General features: G+C 34.1%; 3 protein-coding genes across 4 annotated transcripts; 1 reads left to right on the top strand and 2 right to left on the bottom strand.

The window, feature by feature from the left end:
- The first annotated feature begins 11495 nt into the window (after positions 1 to 11495).
- LOC107487451 (uncharacterized) lies at positions 11496 to 13480 on the top strand. 2 transcript variants are annotated; one of them, XM_016108096.3, is made up of 9 exons: positions 11496 to 11690; positions 11771 to 11875; positions 11964 to 12050; positions 12147 to 12197; positions 12483 to 12576; positions 12656 to 12740; positions 12853 to 12959; positions 13065 to 13099; positions 13331 to 13480. In XM_016108096.3, the coding sequence occupies exons 1-8, from the start codon at positions 11529 to 11531 to the stop codon at positions 13094 to 13096; spliced, it is 723 nt and encodes a 240-aa protein (XP_015963582.1). In that variant the 5' UTR covers positions 11496 to 11528; the 3' UTR covers positions 13097 to 13099; positions 13331 to 13480. The 2 variants fall into 2 exon arrangements, with proteins under 2 accessions (XP_015963582.1, XP_015963580.1); XM_016108094.3 differs by lacking the exon at positions 13065 to 13099 and having other exon boundaries at positions 12853 to 13010; positions 13331 to 13475.
- On the bottom strand, positions 13129 to 14837 carry LOC107487450 (peroxidase 64). The gene is made up of 4 exons (XM_016108093.3): positions 14504 to 14837; positions 14047 to 14235; positions 13800 to 13962; positions 13129 to 13706 (listed from the first exon to the last, which is right to left on the bottom strand). Exons 1-4 carry the CDS (start codon positions 14705 to 14707, stop codon positions 13312 to 13314), a joined length of 951 nt encoding a protein of 316 aa, XP_015963579.1. The 5' UTR covers positions 14708 to 14837; the 3' UTR covers positions 13129 to 13311.
- Positions 14838 to 17807: 2970 nt separating this feature from the next.
- Positions 17808 to 22100, bottom strand: LOC107487449 (aspartyl protease family protein 1). Its single transcript, XM_016108092.1, has 10 exons — positions 21632 to 22100; positions 20911 to 21046; positions 20573 to 20808; positions 19730 to 19954; positions 19406 to 19541; positions 19209 to 19294; positions 18971 to 19067; positions 18807 to 18864; positions 18387 to 18458; positions 17808 to 18288 (listed from the first exon to the last, which is right to left on the bottom strand). The coding sequence occupies exons 1-10, from the start codon at positions 21946 to 21948 to the stop codon at positions 18089 to 18091; spliced, it is 1563 nt and encodes a 520-aa protein (XP_015963578.1). The 5' UTR covers positions 21949 to 22100; the 3' UTR covers positions 17808 to 18088.
- Between the last annotated feature and the right edge of the window lie 6 nt (positions 22101 to 22106).

Here is a 22106-nt window from a genome sequence, read left to right as displayed (position 1 = left end):
ATTAAGGGTTTGTTTATTTTGATATATTTAAATTTTTTGAAAGTTTTAATTTTTGGTTTAATTATTTTTTATCTTTGTAAATATAGAAATAATTTTACAGTCAAAAACACATTTATAGAAATCAATAATTTTTAATTTTTGTATTTTATTAATTGATATTCAATCATTAATTATAACCATTTATTTTCTTTCTATCAAGTACCAATCTTACTTTCTATGTATGTTATGTTATTATTTTGTTTATAAAATTTTATTATTTTTCTTTATATGAGTCATCTTTTTTTTATTGTTTATTTTTTTATTTTTTAATTTGATATTATATATTTTTATAATTGAGATTTTTGTGTATTATATTATAGTATACTAAAAAAAGTACTAAGAGTACTAAAAAAATACTATATAAAAATATACTAGAAAAAATATCCAAAAATTAAACATACATAAAAAAACTAATATTATAATTTATTATCATGTCTTTTTTAGTAATTATCTATTTAAGAGTGATTTTAACTAATATTATTCAAATAATATTTATTTTATCAAAATTAATTTAAGTATAGAGTTGTCAAATATAAATTATGTTGATACAAATTTATTTCTCCTCAAAATCAATTCTATAAAATTATTTTCATTCAAACTTCAGTTTGACAAATGCCAATTCAAACACACACTAACTTAATTGTTACAACTAATACCGTTAATTTCGAGTTTCTTGTTGTTATTTCTTCCATGTGATAAATGTGCTTGCATTTTCATTTGCAGAAAGAAAAACAAAAAGTTAAATATTAAAGTAATTTCCAAACTTACAACAGAGCTTTAATTTTGTCTCTCGCTTTGTAATAGTTTCAAATATTTTTCTAAACGTAATAACAGTCATCCATGAGATATTTTTCCGCGAATATTCAATAATGGAATGATGAGTATATAGGAAAAGTGTAAACAATCAAAATTTGCCCAAAAGTACTCACATTTTCAGTAGAAAACCTATCCATATACTGGGAAATATACCTAGTAACCTTCCTAAAACAATTTTTCTAATTCACAAAGCTTTAAGTACTTTAATTCTAGTAGTTCTAAATACCCTAATCGAAATTGATAATACATACATTTTTATCACTGCTACCATCAAATTTAACATATTTTTTTATCAACTCTTTGACAGCAACAGATTTTTAACCAAAATTTTTTCAAAAACCTCACTCTCTTTCCTAACCAAATTGAGAAATTCTCTAAAGACAAGCTTGCACCCTATTTTCGGAATCTTTTAAAACCAATAAAACCTTGTTAATCTAACCTTTTTTATTATTATCTCCTAAAGGTCTTTAGTAAGAAGAATCATTATCTTGTCTAAATTCGCATCATCGAAGAAGGACAAATTGGACAAAAGATTAGAAAAAAATATTAGAATTTCGCACATTTGCAATCCTCGAACATTATCTTAATAAAGTAGATGATGGTCGCCTTGTTGTTGACACTGTCCGGGCCGATCTTGGAGGAGAACTTGACAAAGAAGTCAGCAAAGGAGAGAGTAAGAGAGAAGCTTCCGTGGGAGACAAGGCGTCGCTTGACGTAGTCAGCGATGATAATGATATCAGGAGCAATGGAAGGGATAAAGCAGTTACAGAGAATGCGTTGGACATAATAGAGATGTTGATGAAGCGAGGGAAATTGAGCTTGGGTTTGGAGTTGGTGGTGGTGGAGCCATCATCATTGGAGGAGGAGAGAGGAGGCGTATTACGAGTTTTTGTACCAGATATGAAACCTTCAGTTGGAAAAAGTTTATGTGTCAATAACTTTTGTTTTTTGTGACTAGCACTTAATCATCAAAAGGAAAGTGAGATTGATGGATATAAAACACAAAATTACTGTCCCTTAACACTCCTCACTTCAATTATATTTGCGCACTAAAAAAAAAACTATGACGTTAATAAGTTTGTGTGGCTTTTAGTATGGTCTTTGTCCAACTATGTGATCAATTTGTCTCCGAAAAATATTTTAGGAAGGATTGTGAATCACTTTTGTTAAGTTAAAAAAAAATTGATCAATTATAAAATGAAGGACGACATTAAAACTCAATTACAAATTCAAAAAAATATTTTGAGATTTAACTAAAAAAACACATAGTACTCTTAGTTTAAAAAAAACTAAAAAAAATGAGTTCGACCTTTGACATTTTAAAATCGGATAAAATATAATTTTGGCTAGTTGAGTACAGTTATAATTTTGTTTTAAAAGGTTCAAAATAGATTCAATTTTTATTATTAAATATGCATGAAATATTTAATATTGTTGATATGTAGGTAATAATATTGTTATTAGTTAATTAATATTTTATTTTAATATGTGAAAATTTTTTAATATTGTGATTTTAGATACAAAAGATAAGTCAATAATATTTATGTAAAAGGTATTGTAATTTAATGGATAAATAGAGTAAAAATATGATTAATATACACGGTGTAGTCTATGGAAGTAAAACGAGATTTTATTTTACTTATCAAATTAGCATAAATATATTGATGTTTCTTTCGCTATGATGGTATATTAATATACTTCAGTGTAATAAAATTATAGATAAACTAAACAACAACATATAAATTATGTCATCTGCATCACTATTTATTTGTTTATTAATTTTAAATATATTACATAATATTTTACATTAAAATATTTTTTTATTTATTAAAATTAAAATTTTCTTTTAATTAATTAATTAAGAAGTTCAAAAATATATTTTTTTAATTTTATAAAAAAATACCTTTTAAATTTAAAAAAGATTAAAGCATTCTGTACACATAAAACGTTACACAACATGGATAACGAAAGAGTGACTGATGAGAGTTGGGTGGAGTGTCTGAGAGAAGAATACGACGAGGCTAGAGGTTTTACCAATCAAGGAGATTACGGGAGAGAGTACAACAAGGATTGTCTCGGGTGATAAGGAGGACTTAGGTAAGAATAATGTTATAGTGACTCATAAAGTTTAGTTACGTTATAAGGTGATCAGGTCTTTTAAAATTTTGGGACTTGACAAGGTTGATGTTTTGGATAGTGATACGATGGCAGTAGTCTCCGAAAAACAAAGCGATTACACCTCTGAATGTTAATTTTACTGAAGAAGCTACGCTCTATTAGAACCTTATAAGGAAGTCCATAGTGATTAAAGGCAGCGTTTGGTTTATGTATCTCTTGAGATAAAGATACAAAAATATAGACATTAAAGACATGGATACAAATTATTAGTGTCTATGTACTGTGTTTGGTAAACATTGAACAAGACACAATAAAATTAGAAAACGTCCATATTATCCTTATAAAACAAAAAAAATATATCAGCCACCATCGCTACTACTATCATCCACCATTTCCATCACTACAGATTCATTATCACACACAATTCACCACAAATAAAAAATTTTATTTTTCAACAGAAAAACAAAAAGGGAGGAAAAGGTAATTGAAGAGCAAACTATGAAAAGAGAAGAATTAAGGTAGAGGAACCGGTGGCAATAGCAAACTCGAAGAGGAAGAGGGAGACGCGGCCGTGGGCATTGCAAAGAGGGAGGAGAGGCAACAGCCGCAAATATGGACAAAGAAGGAGACGTAGCGGCGATGGTGGATCTGAACGAAGGAGGAGACGAGTGGCAGCGTGCGGAGGGACAACACTCGGATTTGGACGAAGTGGAAAACGCAGCGGCGGCGGCAGCACACGGATCTGAGCAAAGGGGGAAATGCGGCGGCAGCGGTGGATCTGGATGAGGAGATGCAACGCTGACGGCGAATCTAGACGACGGGATGTGACGGCGGAAGGAGGGAGGAGGGAGGAAGGAGAATGGTCATGGTGGATGGAGAAGGAGAAAGAGAAAAAAGAATTAGGATTAAGAAATTAACAAGGGATAAATGAGTAAAAAATTGTGTCTAATTGATTGTGTATCTGTGTCTCATTATTTTGGAAGTACACTGAATACATGTATTTTGTATATACTTGTGTACTAACATGTCCATAAAAAATTTGTGTCTCAACAAACAAACATAGGACATATTCTAGCATGTCCATGTCTCTGTGTCTGTGTCTTTGAAACCAAACGATGCCAAAGCTCTTGGGAAACACTTCAACTATATGGCCTTGGTGCATAAACTGAAAGGGGGTATAGAGGCTTAAAGGTGGCTATAAAGTTTTGCATGTGGGGTTCGATCACTTCCTCGTCAAATTTGATCTCAGGGAAGATAGGAAAAATGTTTTATTAAGGGGTCTATAGATGATGTTAGGTCATTACATCGCGGTTAAGCCATGGTCTCCAGATTTTAAATCATGAGAAAGCCATCATGTTTATTGCCTCTATTGTAGGTAAATTAGTCAAGATAGACCTTGCAACCAAGTCAACAGAGAGAGACAAATTTGCTCGGGCTTGTGTTCAAGTAAATTTAGGATTGCTGGTTATTCGGAGAGTGTTTGTGGACGGCTATGAATATAGCCTGGAATATGAATGTTTACAATTGATATTGATGAGTTTGGAAAACTCCAAATTAAGATGATGATCAAACATTATTAAAATAGTAATTAGAAATTATTAAATTGATTTATGCTTCAAATCTGTTTAATTAATAATTTCTATGTTGCTAGCAGATTTTGGTCATTGGGCATAAAGAAAACTTCAAACCCAAAAATGTTGGTAAAAATAATCAGCCTTGTGCAAAAATGTTTTAATAATATGTGACTAAATTATTGCTATGTTTGTTAGGCCAGAAAATTGAGAAACAAGCCCAATTAATTCTTTGTTGCAAGACTAACAAAGCTTAGTTCGAAATTAAAAGAAGGAAGAAAACAATGTTACATGCTTTCCATGGACACCTAATCCCACTAAAGGAATGGAATTCAAATTTATTTAATTGTGTTTAATTGCCTTGATAACTGGAAAGAAAAAGTTTGAAATTGATTTGATGGCATTAATTGATTTTACACATTACAAGGCATGGGAGTTTTGGAAAGTGGAAACTTAACACATTTTAATTTCTTTCTTCAATTCCATTGAAAGCTTTTCAATTTTCTCTCTCTTCTCTCTCTACTTTCGGTCACATCTATGTCAGGAAGAAGGTTGAAGAAGCAAGCCATCAGAGGTAGAAGCAGAGAAGCTATGGACAAGTAAGAGGCCAAGGTGATGATGGCTCTTACAAAAGGAAGATCCTCAGTATGGTGTGGCTGAGATCTTTACCACTAAAGGTAAGATGTGGTAAGGAAGTCTCAAGATCTCCATACCTAAAAATGGTGAAAGATCCAATTCGGTTAGAGAAAAAGATCCCAATGGTATGGCTCGTCTCTACTTTTTGTTCATCCATCACAGAAGGTAAGCTACTGTAGCTACGTGGAGGAAGAAGAAAAAGTGGAGTAGAAGGAGCTGTCAAGGATCAAGTGTTCATCAAGGGTCAGAAATCCTTCTTGGGGACCAAGTCAAGATGGAAGGCTCAGATTGATGAAGCTTGAAGTGATGGGATGAGGAAGAGGTAATTGCATGTTAGTTTTTGCATTCGGTTCTCTCTCTCCTCTCTCTGTCCGAACCGATTTTGAGATTGAAGAATAAGAAGTTAGCTCGGTTCAACCGTTTCAACCTTGGAGGCTTCCCCTTCTTTGTACATCTGTGTTGTGTATCATGATTATGTGGGAATCCCCTTGCATGTTGGGTTAGCACTTAGCAGTTGAAAGCTTGGTAGGCGACCAAGTCAAGTTCAAGATTGGGGATAAATTCTGGACTTGTCCCGGATAGAAAGGGTAGTTCATAGGGAGAATTGGTGTATGTAATCAAGATTATTATAGTGAAATTCCATCATTGTTGTGATGTAGACTGAATGTAGGCTGCATTGCACCTTAGCAGCTGAAGCATAATACTTCCTGGTGTGATTCTCTCTTTCTCTTCTACTCTATTTCTGATTTTGTTGCATAGGAGACAAAATTAAAAAATATCTCCTGACTGGTTACGAGACAAAAAGAAAAGGTTTCTTGACTAGTTACGAGACAAAAAGAAGAAAAATCTCTTGAAGCTATTTTTAAGGGCATAAAGTAACACAAAGAAAAAGGGGCTAAGATTCAACCCCCCTTCTCTTAGCCACTGATTACCATCAGATATGTGAGAGGTGCAATTGCTTTAGGCATGTCACAGGTGAATGTAGCATGATCGTGGTTACCTCGGCATCTGTGGAGGACCAGGTATGGACAGTTGACATGGCGACGGATCCTGAGAAGCGTCTGTCAGACTATGTTCAGCAAGCTTTTGAATTTGAATCTATATCAATTAATTCCACGCCAGTTGCAGATTCCGCAGAGAAGATAAAGACAAGCACGCTGCATGGGAGAAGGAAAGGATGGTTACGTTGGGAGAAGAAGAGGGCTGGACTAAGATTTGTGGCAAGAGAAGAGGAAAAGTGGGTAAAACAGGGAAGGCCCAATCTTCTACTAAAGGTAAGAAACCTCTCATTTTTGGATAGCAGATGAGTCAGATTGAGAATGGCCCAAAGAAGGAAGTTAAGGGGCCTTCATGACATGTTGGGTCGGGTCGCGGGTCTTACTCCTCTCAAGCGTCTCAAACATCAACAAATGATGGGGTGAAGATCAAGGGTGCCGCTGCGGTCACGCCATCGATTACCCCTACTCTTAAAAATAGCCAGCCTCGTTGCAAAACCCACCGGTGTTCCAAGACAATGATGGTGAGTCGAACCAGCATAACCAGAACCCATCGGTGGTGGCTACCATTGCGGTGGAGAGCGTTTTCGAGCAACCATGAGTTGGAGAGAGGCAAGAAAGTGGTAAAAATGTTAGAGGCCCGTCATTTCTGCATTAAGAGACTTTTGCTGAGGTTGGTTTTTGTTTATGTCCATTTTATTTTTATGAATTGTGTATATATAAGTTTTTTTCTTGGAATACTATAGGGGCTTCCAACAAAATGGCCCGGGTGAATTATAAAGAATTAGTTAGTAAATTTCATCTAACGATTTTTATTGTTATTGAAACTCATGTTCTTTTGAGAGAATGAGATCCTTTTGAAGTAAGATTGGTTATCATGATATTGGGATTGTCGAGGCTAGAGGCCATAATGGGGATATCTGAGTTCTTTGTTCTAATTCTATGATGACTGTGAGAATGGTTGACATGGCTGATCAATGTATCAGTTTTGAAATTTCTATGGACAATGTTTCTAATATTTTCAGTACAGTTTATGCTAATCCCCATGTCCATCGATAAATGGGTCTATGGAATGATTTAATCAGGGTATCTAATATAATACAAGATCTGTGAATTGTGTTAGGGAATTTTAATGAGATTTTGTTGCAAAATAAGGTTAGAGGAGGAACGTCCAATAATGTTAGAGCTAGGCTTTTCGCAGATGCTCTGACAAATTGTTAATTGTTTGATATGGGAGCTATTGGGAGGAGTTTAACTTGGTACAAGAAGGTCAGAGGGGGTTACATGTTGCAAAAAAGATTGGATAGAGCGATCATTAATCAGGAGTGGCGTTTGCTATTTCCTGAGGCTTATAATGAGGTTTTGGCGCGTCTTCGCTCTAATCACTGTCCCTTACTCATCAGAAGTACAAAGGTTGGAATAACTAAGAAGGCCCCGTCCCTTTAAATTTCAAGCTGCATGAATGACTCATCTGCTTTTTCGAAATGTTGTTCATACAACTTGGAATAAAAGGATCCCCAATGTTGTTAGGAGTTTGCTAGAAGTTCAGAGGGATGTGCTTACTGTTAAAAAGAGGGAGTTAGAGAGGTAGCTGAATGATGTTCAGATTTTTCTCGAGAGTGAGAAAGATCCGAAGTTGAGGGTGAAAGAGTAAGGTATTCAGGAGGAGCTAAATTCTATCCTTTTTAGGAAGAGCTTTTGTGGTACCAAAAATTTAGAGAGTAGTGGGTTTGATGTAGTAATAGGAATACTAAGTTTTTTTTTACCTACAGACGTTATTAGGCGAAAGAGAAATAAGATCCATGGGTTGTTGTTAGATGATAGAACCTGTACTAGTGAGTAGGGGTAGAAAAAGGTCAGGCGGCTTGTCAGGGGTCTGTAACCTGGCCTGTATTTGGCCTGGCCTGGCCTAGCCTATTATAAAATAGGCACAGACTTAGACTCTTATAAAAGCCTTATTATATTAATAGGCCAGACCTATGCTCACTAATTAGCCTTATTGGCCTATCAGGCCTGCTTGGGCCTGTTACCTTAAAATTTAAATTTTTTTTATAAATATTAAATATGACATATTACATTTAAATATGTTTATTAGAAAATATTTTTTTTAAATAATATTTTTGTTTTTGTAAAAAAAAATATCAAGCTTTTTAACAGGTTTCAGGCCAGACCAAGCTGAATAACATGCCAACCTTAGTACTTAAAAAAAAAAGCATATAACAGGCTGCAGGCCAAACTCAAGCCAATTGACTACATGACAGGTTAGGCCTGTTAAGAGCAAAGTCTGGCCTGGCCTGACCTGTTTCCACCTCTACTAGTGAGACGCAGGTACTTGAGTAGGAATCAAATTCTTTCTTTCAAAAACTATTTTTTACACAAGAGAATATTGACCTGAATGCTATGCGAGATTTTTTCTACCCCTCTCTTAGCAATAAGGCCTGTCAAAGATTTCTTGAACCGGTGGCGTTAGAAGAGGTGAAAAGAGCTGTAATGGCCATGAATTCTTTCAAAGCTCCGAGGCCGGATGTTTTTCATGCTCTGTTTTATAAAGAATTTTGGGACTCTCTTAGATATGATGTGTGAGGGTTAATCAAGATAGTTTTTAGGGTGAGATTTTAAATTTCGCTATTTTTGAGACCTTCATTATTCTGATTCCTAAAGTGGAAGCTGCATCTTCATTAAGAGATTTATGTTCCATTAGTTTATGTAGTTTTTTTACAAAATTATTACAAAAGTACTAGTGAACAAGGTCAGACCATTTTTTTTGGAGATCATTGGTCTGCTCTAGGGTGGTTTTATCCCAGAAAGAGGAACTACGAAGAACATCATTGTTGCACAGGAAATTATGCATTTCATAAGGAACACTAAGTCTAGAAAAGGGACTTTGACTTTTAAGATTGATTTAGCGAAAGCTTATGACAGAGTAAATTGGAGATTCCTTGAAATTTTGTTGATTAGATTTGGTTTTTCGAGAGCTACTATTAATCTTATTATGACCTGTGTGACGTCATCTTCATTGGCTATTTTGTAAAATGGTGAGAAACTTCAGAATTTCAACCCAAAGAGGGGTTTGAGTCAAGGGAATCCCATGTCCCCATATCATTTTGTATGGAGGCTCTTGTTTGTTTTATTACTCATCGGGTTTCTCAAGGGTTGTGGATACCTGTGTTGGTCTCTAGACATGATCCTAAAATCTCCTATTTGACGTTTGCTGACGATCTCCTGCTTTTCTATAAAGCTACAAAAATTTAGGTAGGGGAGGTTATGTGAATTGTGGATTTATTTTCTAAAGCATCAGGATTGAAGGTGAATCTTAGCAAAACTAAGGCTCAGTGCTCAAAGAATATTTCTGAAAGAAGAAAAGAAGTGCTCTCGGAAGTTTCTACTATCCGTTTTTGTCAGGAGTTAAAAAAATATCTAAAAGTGAATATTGGGTATGAAAGGTCTCCCAAGAGGATAGCTCATCAGGATGTTATTGAAAAGATTCAGAAGAATCTTACTAGTTGGAAGGCGTGTTTGCTGAATAAGGCAAGAAGACTTTGTTTGGTTAAATCGGTAATGGCTTCTATTATGATTTGCAACATGTAGATTGCTCTTCTTCTAAAGTATGCCTGTGAAAAGATAAATTCTTTGATGAGACAATTTTTATGGAGAAGCCAAACTAATGGGAGAGGGTTACTGTTGGTTAAGTAGAATGTTGCTATAATTCCTAAAAGGGCGGGTGGTTTGGGTGTTAAGGATACCTACTCAACTAACATGGCGCTTCTTAACAAATTAGTTTGGGATTGCTTCAATAATAGAGACAAATTGTTGATTCAGATTATGATGCATAAATATTTTCGGAATTTAACTTTTCTTGGCAACAACAACAATCAGAACGTTTCAACCATTTGAAAGAACATTCTCAAAATATTTGATGTTCTCAAGGATGGGTTCAAATGAAATATTAGGGATGTGCAGCAATCTGTGTGGTATGATGAGTGGACTCTTTTTGGAAGGCTTTATGATCTTATTCCCTTTGTTCACATATCTGAGTATGATTTTGTAGTGACAGATTTGTGGCATGATGGATCTTGGGAGGTGGAGAGACTTGCATCGACAATTCCTCTTAAGGTCAAGCATTTCATTTACTGCCTGTACTATCCGACCTTAGCTGACATGGAACCGGGATAGAGTTGGTGGCCTGCAGGGACAAAAGGGTATAGTGTAAGAGAAGGTTATTGTTGGTTGTTAAAGAATAAAGTGAATTGGAATGAAAATAGCAACTGAAACTAGCTTTGGCACTTGAATCTTACGAAAAAGATCAAATTAACTTTGTGGTTTGGGGTTTATAACGCTCTCCCGATAGAGGTCTTCCGCTTCAGGCGGCATCTAGCTAGTTCGGTTATGTGCCAGAGATGCAATGCGACTCCAAAGACAGTAAAATATTGCCTTAGAGATTGTGTATATTCCAGAATTATTTGGCAGATGTTAGATCCTCAGGTTATTGATTCGGTTAAAAACTTCTCTATGAAAGCTTGGTTTCAAAAGGTCATGTCTGGTTAGGAGGCTTTTTTAGAGGTCAGAGTGTGGTGGTTTTGGAGGCATATGTACAATACTATTTTCAATGCCAAAAATTATTGGACCGATCACAAGGTGGTTGCTCTCATCAGAAGCACGGTCATGAATCTAATGAATAGGTGTACTTCTTTTAATACTTTCAGAAACTATTTGTCCTGAAAACTTCTTGTAAGTAATAGTTTTAATGTTAATTGTGATGTTAGTTTATTTACTAATTTGAGTTTGGCTGGATTTAGTTGTCTTGTTAAAAATTTTAATGGAGTTTGGATTGCGGGTTGTTTTGGTAGCTCTTTTCATTGCTCCATCATCCGATGTGAGCTTTTTACAATTTGGAGCGACCTTGTTTTAATTTGGGATTGCGGACCGAGAGACATAGTGTGTGAAACGGATTGTTTGGATATTTTTTATCTTTTACATGACTTTCTTGGTGGGTGTGAATTTAAAGTTGTTAATTTAGTTAACAAAATTCATGAACTGTTACTAAGATCCTAGTATGTATAATTTGATTGGATATGTAGAGAAGCAAATAATGACTAGATATAGAACTAGAAATAATTTCAATCATGGTATTTAGTTTGAGTATTATGAAACTCTCTAATAAATTATTATATCTACTCTAGGATAGGTGTTTTGCTTTATGTTTTCTTTTGTTGTTTAAGAAAAAAAAACATTATTTTTAATTTTGTAAGAAAATTATCGCGCTATTTTTTTTCGTTTATATCTTTCTTGTTAATAAGCATGCTTTATAGGAAAAGAAAATACAAATTAAAATTAGTTAAGAGATAATGTAAAAATGAGTGGGAAGAGCAGGGGAGACATGGGGGAAGACAAGAACTCGGAGGACGACAACGCCGCCGCCGCCGCCACCACCACCACCGCCATGACCACCCTCTCTCGCCACTGTTTTGCCGATGATGACCCCGAAGCACCAACCTTATGCATATCCATCATTGAGGTTCACCAAACGAAACCCTGATTTTGACGCCTAACATTTCCATCATTCCCATGCAACTTTTTTTTCCCCTCTTAACGCAGAACATGAAGGAGGACTATGGCCTGTTCGTATGGCCCTGCAGCGTAGTTCTCGCTGAGTATGTTTGGCAACAAAAGCACCGATTTGAAGGAGCTACTGTTATTGAGGTATAATCTTTTTCAATTTAATTGTGGATTCAATATGAAGTATGAACTATCATCATTTCCCATCTCATCTTGTTAATGTTTCGTGCAGCTTGGTGCCGGAACTTCCTTGCCTGGTTTGGTTGCAGCAAAAGTTGGGGCCAATGTTACTCTTACTGATGACTCCACCAGATTAGAGGTTTCAAATTAAGCTAATTTGGTTTTAATAAACAAATAGTGACTGAGTTTTTATTTATTTATTGAAATGGCTGCTTGTTGTTTTTGGAATTTGCAGGTGCTTGAAAACATGAGAAGAGTGTGTGACTTGAATAAAATCGAGTGCAATGTGAGCCTTTGATTGAGTAGTTAGTAATTTAGTCACAAAATGTAGTGAATTGCGTAACATGCTTTCTAGTAACTGTTATTTCATTAGTAGCAATGTGCTTGTTCATTTTACAATTGAAATTATGATTTTACACTCGTGTTTAATATGGAATTTCTATGATGTGCTGAGCATGTGGCTCAAGGGAGCACAACCAGTGGTTATGTGTAGACATGATGTTGGAAATTTTATGTTTTCAGATTTTTCGTTTTGTATAAATGTCAATGTGTAAATCCCTTGTGTTTCTAGGTGCTAGGATTGACATGGGGTGTTTGGGATTCATCCATATTCAGTTTACAACCAACTATTATTCTAGGGGCTGATGTCTTGTATGATTCAAACGGTGAGACAATGTGGTATTAAGGATTTGTCATCTTCCTCCATCAAGTTAACTAAAACATTGTTTATTTTATGGCATTTAGCCTTTGATGACCTCTTTGCCACTGTGACGTTTCTGCTGCAAAATTCCCCTGGGTCAAGTTTTATAACCTCGTACCACAATCGAAGGTACTTTTTCACTATATGTGATGCTCAGAATTTATCAGCCGATTCCATACTAGCTCTACAACCTCCATATTTTTATGGTGTTTTAAAAATTTATCTGTCTAATCTTTTGCAGCGGGCATCACCTTATTGAGTTCTTGATGAGGAAATGGGGCCTAAAGTGTCTCGAGCTGCTTGATGGATTTTCTTTCCTTCCATCCCACAAGGCATCATTGCTAAGTGGTAACATTCAATTGGCAGAGATAGCTCTTATCTCAAAAGATAATGCATGAGGTAGCTCAAAGTTAACAATTGGGAGTTTCTTTTTCTTTTCTTTTGGTGACACAGATGCTATTATTGTGTTATTCATTTGCTTTTAGAAGGTTAGTCTCTTGTCCAGACAATCAAGCAATGGAATAAAACATAATCATTCCACAGGAGTTTCTCCTGTCGATACATACTTGTACAATACATGAATTTCTATTACAAAGGAAAATGAGTGATGTTCTTGCCATCTTTCAAATATGATCCAACCTCTTTCACACATCTTACTTATTGGTAAATCACTATTTAACTTGAATTGACCTAAGACTTTCTAATTGACAACTCTGCAGTCCTTCCGAATCTCCTGCCCGCCATTGATGCTGCTCATTCTGATCATGGCGTTAACAAAAGCCTCATAAAAAGCCTTTTTTGAGGCAGCAAACTTAAAGACCAGGTTCTTACCCTCTTGGCTATCAAGCAGAACTTGATCAGAAGTAAACAGAGCTTTATGTTGGAGGATCAACTTGTAATATGTATTATCAAAACTTGTTGAAGAAGGATCCATAATGGTGCCTGCATTTTTGGCCTGGTTTTTCAAAGGACAAATTGATTTCAGTTGCACTGCAAATGATGGATTTATTGAAGGGTCCCAATCATGTGTAGCATCAAAATTATGGACTCTCTTGCTGAAGGATGAGCAGTGGGCGAAACCTAAAGTGTGTCCTCCTATGCATGGGTTGAAAGACATGTTACTCTAAACTCTGTTAATCTGTAGATTGTAATAAATGGTAATTGGTTTTTACTTTCTTAATAGCTTACCTGACAGAGCTACTAGGTCTGCTGTTGACAAACCTCTTTGAGAGAAGCTTTGCTTCAATTGTGATATGTTGAAAGTTGGTGCTGGTAAATTTATTGTTTCACTGGCCTTAGATATTCTACCATCCTTTCTTCCTTTAGGAACATCCCATGTAGGTCCTCCAGACTGTAGAATTATATACACCAACTGTTGTTTAGAATTTTAGAATTTATAGTGAGAAAATTGATATATTTGGCTTTGTTCTCTTACCAGAAAAACTGCATCCCTTGCTGCTAGAGCAAGAATATCAGCACAAGAAACCACACCAGGGCATGAAGCTTCTACTGCTTTCTTTGCTGCATCAATGACATAGAATGCATGCAAAGAAATATTTGGTGGTCCATCTTTTTCGGCTTTGTTCTTTCCTTTTGAATTTAGGAGCACAGAGGCATCACATCCCTTCAAAAGTATACCAAACAAGAGATGACAGGTTCAAATTATGCATTAGTACATAGGTGCAAGGGTTAAGTAGGAAACAAAGAGGAAATGAGAAATCCTTATATAGGAAATGGATATTGTCTCTCTTATTTTGGTAATGTCACTCTTATTTTCTACAAATTCATGCAAACGTACAATACAAAAAATTATATATGGAGTGGCATTATCATTTCCCTATTCTTAAAGCACATTTACTGCATGCTCCAGGAATGAAATAGTAGGGCATTACCCGAATGAAGCAGTCATGAAAATGCATTCGCAGAAGTGCTGCAGGAACTGTTTTGTCCCTAGCTGTGGCATCCTTCACTGCTTTGGCAACAATGAACTCAACATTAGGGCATGACTTTTCATAGTGGTTCAAGCTGAGTGAGTTTCCTGAGGAAACTGCAGAAAGTATGATAATCATAGTCAAGAAAGGGACCTTGCTAGCCATTGCCAATTAAGATTACTTTGATGATATGTTAGCTTTTAGCTTAGGAATGCAAAGATGGGTAAAATGGCATTTTATAGTCATAAAAGAGACTAATTATTTTCTAGCATATGATGGACCACAGAGAATCATATCGTTAAGTAGTATTATCAATGGATGGAATCGTAATGTTTAAGCATTATCATTACAAAAAGACAAGTTACTTTAGGCTCCATTTACAGAAGGCTCAAGTAACTGGTAGTTAATAGTGGCTTATAAAGTTCTTTTACTTTATCATTCTTTCCATGGATTTAGTGATTAGGTGCTGTTCCTCTTAAACGCAATGAATTACATATTGTGGTGTAGTGCATGTTCATTAGAGCCTCCCAATATCTCTAATCCGAAGTTTGTTTTTTAAGGTTAAGAAATATATTTCAAGGAATTATATTTTCGAAAATATTATGCTTAAGAATATTATACCGGAGTATTATGAAAAAAATTGTAATATTTCTGAGAATAAATTATAATATGTTTTATTTTACATATTCCTGGATATAGATTTTTCTAAAATAATTCTAATATCAATTAAAGAATGAAATCTTTGATTAAAAAAAAACATAATATTTGGGGGATATAATAATAAGCTTATATCTTAATTTTTATTTCCTTGATAGGAGAATATCAAATATCCATATTTTTATATAAAAATAAAATTTTATATTTTAGGCAAGAAGTGATTCTTGAAAGCAAGTTGTTCCTGGAATTAGATTTTATTAAAACTTCAAACGAACATGAAAATATATTTTCATAGAAAATTTATAGGAATAAATTGAAATTTCTTAAAATAAACCTCCAAATTTTTTGTTTTGGGGTACAAATCTGTTTTTATCACATTGACATGTATTTTATTATTCTTAGATTTTTCACGTACCTTTCACTTTAAATACCTCAAGAGTTGCTATCTTGTGTTTGGTGTACATAAAAACTTATATTTTTGTGCAGCTATAACTAGTACATTGGCATAATTTGATGGTCTTCCCAAATAAGACGACTAAGCTCAAAATGTGATCTCCCATGATAGATTATTATGATTAGTTGACCATTAGTACATTCTCCTAAATGTGAGAAGTGAACTTTTTAAATTGGGTTTTATTAACTTGTGCCTTAAGATAGCGTTTGTTTTGAGGTACTGAAATAGAGATTGAGAGACTGAGATTCAATATCATGTTCGTTGGTTTAGAATTTATGTCTCTGTCTATAAAATTTCAGTATTTCAGTACCTCCAAAAAGTGGGACATAGGGGACTAAAATTTTTAGAAATGGAGACTGAAACTTTAATAACATTTTATACCTAAAATACCCTCATTTCAATTAATTAATTCTAATTTTACCCTTTGTACAAATTAAATTAGAGTTTCATTCTTGTTTTAATTTTTGTCTCCCATTTTCCACCAAACAGAATATTAAAATTTATTTCAATCTGTCTCTTAGTCTTTGTTTGTTTCTCAGTCTCTGTCTCTCCACTAAATATTAAAAACATTAAAAAAAATTTTATTATTATATTTTTAAAATATGTCTTTAAAATACGAATTAGTTAAATCCTTTTTAATTTTTACTTTTTACTATGCGCTTCTCTTGATTAGACACATTGATTGATATTATAGTTAGACTTTTGATAGAACTGGCTCCATCAACCTAGTTAGTGGTGGTCATAACCAATTTCTAAATGGGGTCACTAACAGTAATACTCTACCAACAATCCAGCATTAGTTAGACACCTTTTGTTTTTATGGTCACCAATATTCACATTTTCTTCTCTCTGTTTTTTCCCTTTATTTTTACCTCCAAGGGAATCAGCATCCTCAATTATGAAGTAGGCATGCACTTTGTTGTTAAGATTGAGCCATCTAAGGTTTTTTGTTGTTTTCATGCCATAACTTGTATTGCAAGCTTAAGAAGAGGAAACTACACATTTGTGTCTGTCTGGTGCTGTTTGTAAAAGTTAACAGTATAATTTGGAGGTTTTTTCTCCCATGATTGAGATGAAAAGTTACTGTTAAATAATCCTAATTAACTAACTATATAGATATTAGATAAGTGTAATATATATAAAGTTTATTATTGTGAGTTTGTGACTATCTTTTCCTCCATAGTGGGGTCATAACATTGGATACTTATGCTAATTGATGAAAATTGATTTCTTCACATAATAACTTTAATTACAACTGCTAAAGCTGACGGCAGCTAATATGTCTTCTTAATTGGTTCGCCTTTGTATAATTTAAGGAGATGCATTTTTTCGGGTGGTAATTAATTAATTAATTAATTAATTTACACAGCCAAGATTAGATAACTTGGTCTCAATAATGAAGCCTCTATTTGTTTCTTGTATATGCCGTTATTCATGTGGATCTCATACCTATCAAACAATAGAGAGGTGTCGCCCCTGGTAAACGAGAACAAAAAATTCAATTAAGGGGAAAATAAAGCAAGATTAGCACCACTAATAAATTTGTTTTCCTTCTAATTTTCGTTACAGTTCCCAATTCTTGCACCATTAGCATGATTGGCGAATGTTAATGCACTTCAGAAAAAGTAAAATGTATAATGTTCTTCGAATTTTAAAGTTTAAATTTATTTGACATTATATATTTTTATAGTTATAATTTTTGTGTATTATATTTATTATTATCTTTTTATAATAGAATTTATTGATCCCATTAGATAATAATAATAATAGTTAAAAATTATAATGTACTAAAAAAGAGTACTAAGAGTATTAAAAATATACTATATAAAAAATATATAAGAAAAAAATATAAAAAAATTAAACATGTATAAAAAAATAATATTATAATTTAATGTCATGTCCTTTTAAGTAATTATCTATCTAAAAATGATTTTAACTAATATTATCCAAAAAAAGTTATTTTATCAAAATCAATTTTGGTAAAGAGTTGCCAAACATAAATCATGTTGACACAAACTTACTTCTATCCAAAATCAATTCTATAAAATCACTTTTATTCAAACTACACACATAATCTTTTATGATTACAAAATTTATTTAAATTAGTCATGATCACTAGTTAGTACTTCAATCTTTCATAATCAGAAATAACTATTTACTCAACATAAAAAGTACTGTGTATTATATATGCTTTGCTATCTATTAATTGTTCAGTTTACAACTGAGCTGCACATGCTGCTATATTATTTACAAACTCATAATCAAAATCAATAAGGCTACTGAGATATCCCCAAAAAATGGATAGAGTAATAATAATGCTTCTATATATGGTGTGTGTATGTGTGGGCTAAAGAAACCTATAAACTCTCCAGTGAAAGAAAATACTAATAATTTGAATGATACAAGATTGAATGCTGAATAGCTATAGGGTATGATCAAGAAATAGCTAAAATAAAGAAAAGAGCCATCATAAATACAAAACTGGGCCTTAAATTAAATGAGTGACTAGGTAGCAGCCTTCCAGGGTCATTATTAGAAACATTTGAAGTTGCTTCTGGATTCACAGCAATAGCAGGAGAAATTGCAGGAGAGTGAGACTGGTTAATATTTAAGTTGGAGAGTTCATCATCATAACCTGGTAAAAAAAAACATATTAACAATAATAACTAATGGAGAAGTAGTAATGAAAGCCAAGTTCTTATGGTGATGGAGTAGAAGTGAAACTGTACTCACAGTCAGATTCTTTCCAATTCAAAACCATGTTCTCGCGATCAAAGATTATGCGGTAACCAGTCATGAAGTTCTCTGCATGAAGATAAATATAATGAACGTTTGCAACTATGTATCAAAGCTTCAGCAATAAGTGATAGAACTTTGTGCTTGTATTTGTCATATTGATGCATGAATTGTTTTTGAACATGACAGACAACAAAAAAGTCCCAAAGAATGATGCAGTAGAGGCAGGTTTGCTGACAAGAATGGAAGAATCATGAATCATCGATTGAAAGAAAAAAATTTCCAAAATGATAACACAATCATCGAATATCGGTCACTATGAAAATTTAGTACATCCTTAATAGTTAATATAGAGATAGATAGTGATAGATATAAAGAAATGGATGTTGTTCAGCTTCTTTAATTCAAAATACTCACGTCCTATGATGTTCACACTGTCGCTTTTCAAGACGCCCAAACAAAGTAACTCAACATCCTGGATATCACAAGAAGCAATCATGAGGCTAGACGGCTGAAAATCATTAGATATTTATCTCAATAGTATCACGAATCCTTAACCAAGTTGTATTTGATGCTCTCACCAATCCAGTAACGGTTACTATAGGGTCCTTGACAAAATAGTTGTCTCCACCTTTCATAGTCAGATTCACAATGGGAACTTCAACACTCTGATTCGGGCTGCCAGAAAAGTGGAAATCAAATCAGTGCATGATAATTTGTACGAAGTTACATTAATTTCTGAATAGAATGGTGGAAGTAATTGCTATGGTTTAAAATGACAAAAGAAGTTTACAGTTTGAGTCAAGTTAAAATAATCACCTTATGTTATAACAGAATTCAAAGGGGAGATCAGAATCAGAGCCAGAACTAGATGAATGCCGTTTTTGCTTTATCATTGAATTGAACTGCAAAAAGAAACAGAAAATATTAACCACTTTTTACGTGACGTGTCACTCTAGATATCATCTTAAACCAATAAAACAAAATAAAATAAAACTCTAGTGTACATTACTTACACTCTCAGTAATCTGTGTATAAGCTGGGTCATTTAGGTATGTAAATGAGGTGCCAGAGTCAAATATTGCATGGAACTCAAGATCAGCAGCATTTCCTCCCAAAATGATTTGGGTAATTGTGATGTTGTAAGTTGGGCTACCAAGAGGCATCCATGTTAAAATAAGCACAAGTAAAGTTGGACAAGATATATTATATATCCTTCTCTAGTTTCAGTTCTATGAGTCTATTTTGAGTTTTATTCAATAGATATTCTCTTGTAGATGACCATTCAAGTGATAAGTGTGAAATGTAGTTATTATCCCCAAACATTGATGGGCACTTACTGCGAATGCACGAGGTTAAATGGTGTTTTTCCTTGGACCAAGCTGGTATTATCCCCAAAAGTGATTCTCCCAATGCCATCAGGTCCAAAACACATTGAAAATGAATTTGAAGTAAGGCCTTGTTTGGCCAAGATGCTTGGAACAGATATATTGCTCATCCCAAGTCCAAAGAGACCATTTGGAGCTGCCCCATCAAGAAATGCTCCTGTCTGAACTTGGCCACAACTGCAACAACATATTCAAATATGAAAATGATGATAATACAACCTGCAGATTCTAATCACAAGTAATGCGAAGAAAAGAAAGTCCAGTATACCAAGCTGTTTCGAAGAACAAGAATGAAAAAGAAACGAAGAAACCATGACTAGAAGTATTAGTTTAAGGAATCCGCGAGGAAACTTAATATTCTCCTGTTCACTGATAAAAGTCAGTCAAAACCTGCTAGAGATTTCTAGGACACGGTTGTTATTGCAATTGTAATGTGTTACATAGCAAGCTCATTTGTATTTCTCTATCCAACAATTCAAGTTTTGGAGAGAAATAGTTTTATGATATGATGTCAAAGTTGCTATAGCTGAGAAATCTAGAGTTCATTTTTTAATAAGATAAGCTCATGCATTATCTATACTTCATCTTCATGCATCTTGTGTGAGAGAAGATATGGGGATATAAAAACTATTCATGTGCTTACTTCTATCCAATACCTCAAACTTTTAAGCTTTTAGGAGTGAGGTTAATGATATCATCGACATTCCTAGAAGCTAACTTTCTACTCCCTACACTTACCATGTACAATGAATAGTCCAATTTTATAAATAGCAAGGTAGTATTGAGAATTTTTACCCAAATGTAATTGAACCGTCAACATCTTTTGTTTGATCATCATCTGTAACTAAGTGCAAAACATCCTCTACCAAGATTCCAGTAGTTGAAGTACCATTTGATAGATATTTAACTTGGTATGGACAAGTGCTACTCGATGAAGTGCATTGACTTGATTCTTCACATAAGCTGCTATTGCACAGAACATTTTGGCTTGTAGAAGATCTTTTCAGATCATAGATATTAAACTTAAGTGTCTGTCACATACAATACAAGCAACAAATTCAAAGATCATAAATAGTGCTAACACAGAATATAAATCCAATTAAAAGTCCTATAGATAAAAGTGCAAGTTATACCTTGCCACTTGATATCTTTACACCATGGACACAGCTGGTACAATTGCAAGGTAACCAGAACAAGTCACTTCCGGTATCCAATGCCACCAAAAACCATAAAGCTGGTGTCCCAACAGAAACATTGGCAAAATGCAAACTGAAAAATACCATTAAGAAAAACAAAGGAATTACAACATTATTACATATACACACGAACACATCATCATAAAAAAATACACAATAAGAAAGAAAAAGTGAAATTTCTTTCTCTGTATGGCAAAATTCATTCGAATCCCGTTAGGGAGCCAATGGAATCTTTGTACAATGTGTACAATGGGCTATTTATTTGGCCCAATATGAATTAAAAAATGAACATAGAGCTCTGATAGCATATCATGAAACCATTTATCCCAAAAGCTTAAACTGATAGGAAAAGGTAACACTAATGGTTATATCTCTAATACTGAATCGAACATCTCTAAACCTCCATAGTACACATTGTACAAATATTCCATTGACTCTCCATACTTCCTCAACTCATAAAATCTCCTATGAACCTGTGACCTAGTAGCACTTTTGGTGTGAAATATATATAAATTTTTGCTTATAAAAAAAAGAGTTTAATTAACATGCTTTAATGTTCTCATAAAAACTAGCAACCATACCAAAATAATAAAAATAAATAAATAAATCAGATAACGAAGGAGGAATGGAAAATTAAGAATGGTCGAAGAAGTCATACAATCCAAAGGAGTCAATCTGGTAAGTATCGTTGCCGGCGGCGAAAGTGAGCGGCGTATCGTGTTGGCCGGCGAGCCTCCGTCGCCGGAAAACCCGGTCTCTTTGTTCCATAGTAGCATAGTATTGACGAGTTCCCTTCTGAGGAAACTCATCAACACCGAGAATTCCCTTCACCGGGTCGGAAAACAAGTGGTGCATGTCATAACCGAAGGAATGCAAACCGTTGCAACCGCCATGTGAAGCCAACAAACTCATCGTCAAAACCGCCACAATTATACAGATAGAGATAGACCTATAGTCCATCATCATCATCATCATTAACTAAACTAATCGCACTTGAAATTTCTGCACTCCTGTACTGAATTATATGTGTTTTTTCTTTTGGTTTTTGTATCAGTGTTATTGCCAATAACTAATTAAGAAGTTTCTGAGAAAGTTTTGGTCATGGTTGTTGAATTATAGACTCGATGAAAGAA

Source organism: Arachis duranensis, chromosome 5 (assembly GCF_000817695.3).
Source record: "Arachis duranensis cultivar V14167 chromosome 5, aradu.V14167.gnm2.J7QH, whole genome shotgun sequence".
NCBI lineage: Eukaryota > Viridiplantae > Streptophyta > Magnoliopsida > Fabales > Fabaceae > Arachis > Arachis duranensis.
This window is presented reverse-complemented; position numbering and strand designations above follow the sequence as displayed.